The sequence below is a fragment of the Aplidium turbinatum genome, chromosome 3, assembly GCF_918807975.1.
Source record: "Aplidium turbinatum chromosome 3, kaAplTurb1.1, whole genome shotgun sequence".
Lineage (NCBI taxonomy): Eukaryota > Metazoa > Chordata > Ascidiacea > Aplousobranchia > Polyclinidae > Aplidium > Aplidium turbinatum.
The window spans coordinates 1,476,716-1,487,900 of NC_137474.1; the positions used below are offsets into that span (position 1 = coordinate 1,476,716).

Consider the following 11,185-nt stretch of genomic DNA (forward strand, 5'->3'; position numbering starts at 1 on the left):
ACCTCGAAACTTTAAGAAAATGAAAAATTTTGTGCGATTTCACCCCCTTACTATTCACGAAGCTGGAAAGCAACACTACGCACGCAGAGCAATGGCTTTACGGCGAAGTGTTGCCAGAGAGTAGCTAATGATGTAACTATAAGCGTTTTTGTGACGCAATGCTTTTGGCGAGAACAGTAAGCTAAGAACTTCTGCAGATTTTACATGTAAAGTTTTTTTTGCCGACTGAATGTAAAGATTTTTTTTGCCGGCACTGTACATCAGATTGGATTTGGTTTGGGATTTCAGGTTTTGATTCAAATAAACGATTGATACGTTTAAGCTGTAGTGTATACTATTAACCAATTTCGTCTGTATTCAATACTGGAGCTGGAGCTGATAAATATTTTGTAGCTTCAGCTCCGGCTCCACAAGAAATGTTTAAAAAGGCTCCAGCTCCGGAGAAAATGCTTGGCTCCAACGCTCCAGGCTCCAGCTCCGGCTCCAGCTCCCCAGCCCTGGTTGCTCCACAGCGCTTTACAAAACTCAATTACGTTTGCGCACTATTCGCTTTGAGGATGCGCATTGAAATGGAGGGCGAAACGTCGGTAAAACAAATGAAATTCGTAGTTGTTTGTGTTTCACTTGTACCTGGTATGCGCCATTTAACATAATTATTTCATGATCCAAAATGAAGCATCGCTAAAAGCAATCTTTGGAAAGATTTTTCCAAGATGTTAAACTGGTTCGCACACTGCTTGTTTCGTCGTTGCTGCAAAAGCTCATTGCCAGAAAGATACTTGGAATTCGTGCAGATTCTTGCATTTAACAAGCTATTTCCATTCAGGAATCCTTAGAACACAAGCGTGTTTTATTATGAGATCACATTGTTTGGTTTGCTTTATCTTTTTCCTTTACTGCAGTTTTGTTCTTTGATCGTTTTTGCTTTTTATTTCCAGCACATCACATAACTTTTATTTGAGAGTTCACTTAAGGTCGTTGATTATTATTTAACAAGCGCAACTGCAATAAATTACCAGCGTGCTTCTAAACCAGAGGTGACGAACCTGCGGCCCGCGGGCCGCATGCGGCCCGTCAAAGAATTTTGTGCGGCCCGCAAAACAATTTGACAATCGCTCATGCATTAAAGACAAAAGACATCTCAAAGCTGTTTTGATGAGGATGATGATGTTCGCCCTTTGTTTCCGAAGATGGTCAATGAGACTGAGATCAAACTTTTTTAGTGTGGGCTTTGGTCAGTGAAGGCTACATGAGTGCGGAGATGGCTGATGAGGCCTATCTGTGCGGTGAAGCTTCTACTGCAGGATGGACATTGGAAGGATGGTTGGCTAGGACCAGGGTTGTTTGATTTATGCCTTTACTAGTACACCTTTCTTTTGCTACAGGTCGAGGCTGACAGATGAAAATTCTAGTGTGCACTTGAGAGTTGCCACATCGTCTGTTTGACTTAATATTGAACGCTCAGTCAAGCAAAAAAGTTTCCAAAAATCCCACTTAGCAAAAAAAATTAATGCTTCAATGTTATTTTTCAATATTTTATGCTTCAATGCTACATTAAATAGCTTTAGCTGTACGATTCGCATGGGCTTTTGTTTGTGGTTTAAAAAAGAAATTTCATTAACTGATTTGTTGTTTCGGAGCATAATGGTCGAAACATTTAGTCAACTTGAGCAAAAAGGATAGAGCCAAACAAAAAAGAAATCATACTCATATGAAAGCGAAAGCTTAAACTTGAAAATTAAACTTAGAAAAACAAACTATCTTCAGTGCAAATACTGTTGCTCTATCTTTTTTGCTCAAGTTAATTTGTTTTTATTTTTACTGTTGTATGTTTCGATTCTGCGTAAGATAATTTCAACTGTGTGGGTTTTATTACTTTCATTTGTCGTTTGCTACTTTTCATAAATAATATCTTGAGTTGCTTCTAAAACATTTCATAGTAGGTTATGATTAAAAAGTTGTGTGGCCCGATAAGTCATGTGTAATTGACAAAGTGGCCCGCGACCGCAAAAAGGTTCGTCACCCCTGTTCTAAACTATGACTGAAAAGATGAAATAACATTAACAGTTTATAACTAAGAAAAGAACGGAATACTTCCATAGTTGAAAATGACTCATTTCCCCTTCTCCCATATGATGTTTGTCATCAGTTTGGTTCACATAATGCAGCAACCTCCCAATGGTGACAGATAAAAAGTTGATCATTTGCGCAGAATAATAGTGAATCACACTCACTATTCATTTGTTTTTACGTAACACTTATGAGTGCACAGAATGAGCTTATTACAAAATAATCGTTTCATTCTGGTGTAAGAAGCAACCTGTTCTTTGCATGGGTTTTCTTATAGGCGAGAAACTCAAATTTTCTTGCTGCAGTCAATACTTTATATTCGATTCGATGAAACGTTGGCTAATATATTTGTGCTGCATTGATTTAAGGCAACAATTCATGTACCAGCATGGCTGACATCTAACATAACTTCATAGATTACTTTTTTATTTTATGCAATATTTCAGAGTCTTTCGTATTAAAGCTTATTACAACAACTTTCATACATGGATCGTTTGCAAAACGTGGTGACAGCTTGCCAGTGTGGCAACTTGATTGGAATGTTCCATCCAAAGAATTACCTGCAGTTCTGTGTTGATTCCACAGCTCGCTTCTCCTGCACGGCACTCGTGAATAATTTAAAAGCCACTAGATAGAGCAAGAAAGCCAATTTCCAGAACCATTCTCCTTTTTGCGTGTTACCGGATGCTGCTGATTATGACGGTCTTCCACGTCACGAAAAAGACGTGTTGGTTGACTTCCGTTGTTTCAATTGTCTGCAGACACCGGTTTGGTCCGATTGCTGAGGTTGCCAGAAAACCGTGTGATCAAAAAAGCTGGCATAAGCTATCACGCGATTGCGCTCTAGAGCAGCTGCAACTTTTGTGCCAAGGTTCAAAACAGCTTCTGAGGCATATCACAACTACAAAAATATGGTAGCCCACTTTAATTTAACATATGCAGACGTTTTTTTCGTATCCAGGCTAAGTTGGACCGAAAAGCAATCTTCGTGTCCACCTTCAAGCATATCCTTGAGTGACTTATTTTTCAAAGACACAGTGCCGTGCTCTTGATTGAAATTTTATTCTCGGACTGGGAAAGCTTCTTTGAGAGCTTAGTCTGGCCAGTTTCGCATACTTGCAGAGGCTTTGAACCTGTTTGTTTGCGTTATATTTTTTGTTGCCGTTCTAGCTACAGACATATATCTACTACATAAATAACTATCCAGGCAAGTTTTAAACCTTGTGAGGTTTTCCCTCTTTTTCTGTTCACTGACGTGCTGGTATTAGAGATATCGTGCAGAGATACTACTAGCTACAATACAATAGCTAGTACTGTATGTAGTAGGCTACTTTTGTTTCGTGGACGCGTTGATAAAAAGTAAAATGATTGATTATGATTAAACTAAATGTAGATGAGTTGCAATGCATGAACTATCAAAGTAGTCTCCATACTGGTGTTGGTCGCTTTAAACACAACAGGCTTCACAGAGGTATGTTGGTTGGTTTTGAATCTTTATCCTCGGACTGACAAAGCCTTGATTGGTTATTCCTGGTAGTTTCGCATACTTGTAGACAATGCAGAGGCTCTTGACACAGGGCCGGTTACCGAGATTGACGTTTCCGATTGTTGAAGTGTTGTTGCTGGTGGAATTCCATCCATTAAATGCCGCTAAATGGAAAGCAGTCCTTAGAATGCGTTGCTCAAGCGCTCACCCCGAGAGTCAAACCAGCGTCGCTTGATCTTGAAGCTTTTTCGTTCACGAAGCCACGCGCTAACCACCTAGGCTATCGGGGCGGACTATGTGTATTGTGTAACCTACCGGCATGACGTGAACCTCGAACACCACATCATCCAGTGGCGTAGCCAAGGGGGGGGGGGGGGGTTTGGGGGTTACAACCCCCCCTTTGGCACGCGTATGACGTCACGATATTAAGAATAATGCTTTCAGTCTAAAAAAAAATTGACTAATTTTAAACAAAATTGCATTAAAAGAGCGAGTTTTGCCAATACCAAACATCTCAGCCAGGAATTAGCAACAAGAAAACACGGAGACTAAGCTTTATTTCCGAAAAATGCCGAAGAAAACATGATCTTATCCTTTTGCTATGCTACCGGACAGCACCATTTTACAGGAATATTCGTACCCACATTTTTGTTGAAAATGCTCTCAGAATGCACCAAATTCAAAGTAATTTTTCAAAATTTTCTGGGGGAGGCCCCCCAGACCCCCCGCCGCTGGGTGGTCAAACCCCCCCCCCTTTCAAAATTCCTGCCTACGCTACTGACATCATCCATCATTTTTCGACCAACAGGAAATTTGAACCTTACGCTGTGACAACATACTAGCAACAACAATTAAAGAGCGTTATCTACATTGTTTGTTCATCATCACTTGACGCGACAAATGAATCAGACGGTGGCTACCTGTCCATCCGCAGTTTCAAACTTCTCCTACCATGTATGCCTGTACCTAAGTTCTTTATTTGGTTTCAGAAAATCACGCTCTTTGGAATGAAACGAATCAGACATAACAATCGAATCCAGCTTTGTAAGTCAGGAGACCGCAAGCAAAGATTGTTTTCATGTGAGGGCGCATTTCAAAAATTTTTCATTGCGGGTGCAACTCCATGCTGTTTGCTCAGATTAGAGCAAGTCTTAATCGACCAAGAGTCTGCGATGCACATACTGTATTAGTACGTATTGTAAAAAGTTTAAAAACATAATAACAATACACTGATTTATGCAGGCAAGTAACCAAAATTGCATAAAAGTGAAAATTCGTGATATAAAAAGTCTATGTCTCTATCTATACTCGTGATATAAAAATGTTTATAAATAGTTTCCTAGCTCTTTCGCGCTTAGGGTTTTCCCGCAGTATAGAGAAACACAGACGATTCTGCCGCGATTCTTTGAAGGGTTTGATTTCAGATACAACGTCTTAGAAGCTAAAAATTTTCCCGAATCCAAATGTTTGCCCCCAACGATCTTGATTTGCCCTATCTAGCGACACGCATCTTAAAAGGGTTCAGTAAATTTCTAGATGTTTTATTACAAAACTAACAAAGCTTTGTGTTACGCATCAACGAATTGCACTTTAAAATGATGCTGGGCGCGCAGGGGTTGGATTAGAAGAAAGCAAAGCAAATTAATACTCGTGAGTACGATCTACCTTCGACCAGCAGTTTTCTAGTCACTTGTAACATACCTATTAAAGAACAATTTTAAAATACAACTTGGCGATGTACAAGACAACTCGTGCTGAAGACAAACAAACAAATACAATTGTTGTGATAGTAGAAAGCTGGTGGGTGTGTCAGTGTTCATACTTTCGGGCTTGAGAGGGAACATTCGATTAAACTTGACATTTTTAACAAAGAGTAACGCTTTAATATCTCATACTAATAGCTTGTAAATTACTGAAATATATTCAAAATTTTTTGAAAGGAAGACAATGGGACATGACCCCTTGCGTAAGTCATTGCTTCCAGGTGTCATCTGCAGCAGTATTTTTAAAATATGGCTATGTAAATGTAAACCCATAGCAGGCTAGGTAAGCCATTTGAAGTCGGTCACGAATGTCACATATCAGGCCAAATCTTTCACGCTGCAATGTTCTACATAAAGTTGTTTAAAGTAAACTATCGTCCAGTTGTTTGTATTTAATTCAATGCCAAAAAGATTGTAGGATCTCAATTAGATTACAAGGAGGTTTCAAAGGTCCACTAATGGTCAGGTGAAGGCCCGGAAAAGCCTTGAACAGAGCTATTTGGCTATTTTCCGCTTGGCTGAGCTAAGTTTAAGTTGGGAGGGAAAGTTGATATTTTAAGTGTTCAACAAAAGTGAGGTCATAGTTTAAATTCCCCCAATCCACCTTTGAAACAAACCTAGATAGGCTATTGCACGGTATTTCTAATGGCTCTTGACAAAAGCTAACATTATATCATAAGCTACTGATACAACATTGTTATACGCCTTCTACCGAACAGTAAGAACAGGTAAAAAATAGTTTCTGTTGCTTACAAAAAATAAAACACAAGAAAAAATTACACGTTGCAGAGCAAAATTCATGAAAGTGCTTGTTGATAAAGAACAATAGTACTCGGAAATATGAAACATTTGAACATATTTCGCAAACAACCTGAGGCAAAACGCAGAAGGAGACATTAAAACGACAATAGAAAACGCAATAAAATTTAATACCAGTTTGAAAATGCAGAAAGTCAACAATTTCTTGTTTACATGGGGCTTATAAAGTGTTTCTCTTAACGAGGCCTTTTCAGCATGTGTCTGGTAAAGTACACTAAGTTTTCAACAATGGAATGAAATAAAGCTGTTTAAAAAGCAGAAACTATTCTAAGCCTTTAAACTAGCACACAACCAAGAAAACATAAAACAAGTGGCATGACTCAGACTAGGAAGTAACGGGCGAAAATGAGTCATCCAATTATGACAACACAATTGAGTTTAAACCACCCGGATGAAGTGTTTATTCAATCATTCAGTCAATTCTAATTTCTTTTGACTTTGTCTTGCGTTCCAGTGCAGACATTCACTTAGCGAATCGAACCAGTCGTCGAACGGGTTGCTTTTGCAGACACAAGGTGCTGGATGTACCGAAGTGCGTATCGACACAAAGTCGCCTTTTTTCAACTCGGTCGGAGTGCATCCATCAAACGATACCCAAGCGGAATCGCGGGCGTTCTCTGACACAGTAACTTTTAATTCGGCCCCAGAAGGGACTATAATAGGGCGAAACGACAGTGAGTGGGGGCAAATAGGGGTAATCATGATCGACGGGACATCTGGATGGACCATTGAGGCCCCAGCAGCAACGGCGTACGCTGTACTGCCAGTTGGTGTGGAAATAACTAAACCATCACCTTGGACTGAAGTTATACGACGGCCTTCCAAAAACAAATCGACATTGCACAAATACTGGCCGACGCCACGGTTCACAACAATATCATTTAACACAAGACATGCCTTTTCTTGATTACTTGCCAATTCATCACCAGAGTTTTTTATAGGTTCCTTAGTTCCATTTTCACAGGTGCCAACAAACTCGTCAGAGCATACAGTTGATTTTGAACCCCTAAACATCAATTTATGATAATGCATCATTAGAAAGCTGAATAGGGACAAGCAAAGTTAGCAGGAATTACTTCAAAAGTATTAGTGTTAAAGTAATCTGGTTCTTAAATAATTTTAGAAAAATTGCTACCGTAATTAGACCCCTAGTCAATAGTCATGTGCTGTAACAAATGGTGTTGGAGTCAGTATGTGGTTGGTTAGTGCGTCACTGACTCCAACACCATTCGTCACAGCACATGACCAGGGAACTGTGTTCTGAAAGCTAGTGCAATTTGCTACTACCACAGCGAACTCGCAGCATCAGGCTAAAACAGGTTGTTTGTAGGCTATCTAGATTTGTGAAGTTAACTATGATCACGCTACTAAAAGCAAAACTCAATCTATTGCTTAGTAGTGGACACCGGACACGGTATATTTTGAAACAGAAGAAAACGAAATTCAATGAAAATTAGACAACAGATGTCGAGTCAAACTATCATCATCATAATCCATCGTCGGTTTGTTCCCCACTAGTGGGGGTGGCCGATACTAATGCACTCATATCTGAAAGTATCAAACTCATATCAAAACTTCTCATATCAAACTCACTCATATCAAACTAATGCACTCATATCTGAAAAAGTCCTACTTTGCCTTTTTTACTCTTTGCTGTATAGCTTTCCAGACATTTTTCAATGATCTCGTACTTGTTATTGTAAATAGAATTCTTAGCATCACAGTTGTTTGAAATAAAAAGCATTTCATTTAAAAAAAATCTTTTTGTGATAACACCAAAACCCCTACTTAGCAATAGGTTATTATAGTTATAGTATGTATAGAGTGAATGAAAAAGCACCTCTTGCCCTTGTCAACTGGTGTTTTCCTAACACAACACTAGGCTTATATAATGACATTAATTCTACACATATGAATAATCTATGATTTTAATTTGATAGCTACAACAATCACTATGATTGTATCTTATGTTAACAAAAACTAAATGTAAATTATTGATGTTTTGATTAAAAATCATACCCTGTACTTGTAGTGAAAAGTTATCACCAAATTTCCTTGCACAGATGTTTAAGTAAAAAATAGCACTGAACAGTGAACACACTCTTAAATTATCATTGAAATTGAGTCAAATACATCAACTTTGCATGCAATAAAAAAATATATAATTATATATATGTTACATATCGCCAAGCAATTACAACTTATGCTGACATATTTTAAACTTTGTTGCCAGTTGGCAAAAACCCAGACAGCAAATCAGTTGCTTTTTACAGTGAATCAAATTAGAAAGCATCTGGTTTGCTGTCTGGCGAGTTGTCACTTATTCTTTAGACTAGTACTGCACATGAAAACAATATATTAAATAATTAAACATACATACCTTTCTATTCGGCAACGTAGTCGGCTTCTTAACATCAGCACTGCCTGCCCTGCTAATACCATATTAATGATTTCCTTATAACACATCAAATCATGACCAGTAAGAAAGCCCAAAGAGCCTGAACGAAAAGCAATAACAGGAGGCATGCTGCATTGAAATAGTGATGTTGCATGTAACAATGTTCCATCTCCTCCGATAGTGATCACTAAGTCTATGACATTGGAAAGATATGAATGTTTTGTTACACTATTAAATAACAGCAACGTGGAATGTATATGCTCAAATTCTTTGTCAGAAGCGATAGCTGTGTTGGATAATATGCTTGGTTCTACATATACTTTGAAGCCTTTAACCTGAGAAAGCCAACTGACCATACTTTTAAATGCAGCATTTGTGTCGTTTCCAAGTTTTTTAATAATAAGCACACTCTCTGGTGGTCGTGACCATGTCAATTTTTGGTTCTCTGGGTCTAAAGTGTAGTCTCTGGAAAAGTCAGGTTTTGCAACAGCTTTTGGGCCAAATGTACAGTCAGGGAATGGACCCAGTAAGGATTTTCCTCGTCTAAAAGGAGCTTTCCTGCATACTTCTTTTTTCTTTGATTCTTCATCGAAAGAAACCATTTTTGACATTATTGCAAGCTAGAAAATATACCTTAACTAATATAAAAAAACTCAATTACATCTGGTAAGAAAAAAATAATCCCCCTTAAATGAGACCTACTTTGTAATTATACTTTTCATATACTTTCAAGGGTGGTTGTTTGACTCGAAGACAGCTATGGTCACTTTGTAGTTTTCCATTGTCATTTCACATTTACTTATAAAATGCAGTTTACAGTAACTTTTATTTGTTTATTTTCCTTGTTTAAATATAATTGATTAAACTACCATTCAACGTTTTATAGGCAGAGAAAACTTTTTCTCGAACCGTAGAAAATTTCATTATCAGATCACCGCTTCAATGCGTGATGGAAATCTACAGATAAATCTGCATCAGGCATTGCAGAGTGCAAAAAACAGTGTTGCAGAACGCGTTTTCGAATATTAAATTCTCATCAGTGCAACTACGTTTATGAACGCAATAACAACGGCTAAATTTAAACTCAATACAATACATTACAAACATTATAAGGACATATTCTCAGTGTTCAATTGAATATTAATAAATGATTAATATCATTTGCTCTATGTCATGATACTGTTATGTTATCACTGAATTGCATAACAAAATACACCAACTTTTTAATTTGCGTGAATACCCAAAGATGTTGTCACAAACATATCAATTAATCAATGCCCTACACTTAAGTTTCTTACTTTCTTAGTGAAGAACTTTAGGGTCTTGCAAAATTTAAGTTTCCAGCCAACGCACAGCTAAAGCAATAGGCCAAGTCTCAGATTATAGTAGGTTAAAACCCATGAGACTGAATTTTTGTTTCAATTTACTGAAGTAACATTTATTTTCAACACTTCTAGCAGTTACCAGAATAAGATTTCAATGCTAGCATAACTTGATGATATAATAATTAAATTAGTGCATCTTCCAGATAAATGCTCCCTTTCGGTGAAATCACAAAACATGCTTTTGAAACAATAGTTGATAGATTAAGTAATAAGCAGTGGCATATGGTGACCATTATTTTGGGTGTTCACATTTTTAAAAAGGGTGTGGCTATATTTACACTATATAGTGTAATAATAGCCTCAATGGCGTTGCCAGATAAGGAATTCTGCTCTAATTTGAGAAAAGTTGAAAGCTGTTAAAAACAAAAACTTGTATTTTGGAATTTTTTTTTGGTCTTGGGCAAAGATCAAAACCCCAACCTTATTCCTAACTCTAACCCTTCCTAACTTTGGCAACACCTGATTTTAACAATGGCATTAAGTGTGGAAAAATAGCCAACTTCTTTTTTGAAAAAGCCTTAACACGTGCTTGATATGCAGTATGCACACATTGCACAGTGACTCTTCACATCACATTCAGTTTATTTGAACATGATCTGAACAGCTATTGATCAAACTGCATACCTAGTGTGTGTATAAAACACACTAAAAAAAGCGATCACTTTGCATCATTACTACTGAGTAATAGGTGTAAGTTATTACACTAAAAAACAGTACTGTAGTCTCATATGTTATCCCGAACAAGACAACTCATAAAATAGGTTAAAATGACTAACTAAAGTTACTCAAAACTTAAAAAACTAAAGTTACTTAAAACTTAACCACCCCTTAAAACTCAAGCAAATAAATATCTATTTACTTGAAAAAGTAACGTTATGTAAATAGTTTAGCATCCTCACCACTGAAAACAAATCAACAACCACATTAATCACTTTTTCTTTACTCCTCGCATCCGCAAGTATATGTTAGCCTAGTGTTACATTCTAACTCATTGACCTCACACAAAAAGGTTGGCCAATGGCTAACCAAACACAAAACGTGAGTCGACTGGATGACTGTTCAATCTGTTGGTTGTTGCCTGCTGCTGCTGGTTTCAGGCGTTCAGCTGGTATTTTGTTGATGTGATGTTCTCTAAGTGTTGCCAAATAAATTTTCTCACAAATCTCTCAAACACAATTTCATTTTATTACCATTTTTCACAGCGAATCAATTCCAAGAATTTTTCCAGTAAGTTGCGGATGACCTCACAAAACGAAAGTTTTTC

At 37.5% G+C, this 11,185-nt stretch overlaps 1 protein-coding gene across 1 annotated transcript; it reads right to left on the reverse strand.

Annotated features, from left to right (window-relative positions):
• Positions 1-4,731: 4,731 nt before the first annotated feature.
• On the reverse strand, positions 4,732-9,168 carry LOC145766969 (NAD kinase-like). The gene is made up of 2 exons (XM_082578691.1): positions 8,519-9,168; positions 4,732-7,144 (listed from the first exon to the last, which is right to left on the reverse strand). Exons 1-2 carry the CDS (start codon positions 9,145-9,147, stop codon positions 6,547-6,549), a joined length of 1,227 nt encoding a protein of 408 aa, XP_082434817.1. The 5' UTR covers positions 9,148-9,168; the 3' UTR covers positions 4,732-6,546.
• Between the last annotated feature and the right edge of the window lie 2,017 nt (positions 9,169-11,185).

What these genes read in the sequence shown, in the direction of transcription:
- LOC145766969 (XM_082578691.1), bottom strand. Translation starts at nt 9,147, where the DNA reads ATGTCAAAAATGGTTTCTTTCGATGAAGAATCAAAGAAAAAAGAAGTA. An exon ending in CTACGTTGCCGAATAGAAAG is followed by an intron (nt 7,145 to 8,518) that starts GTATGTATGTTT and finishes ATTGATGTTTAG; the next exon opens with GGGTTCAAAATCAACTGTAT.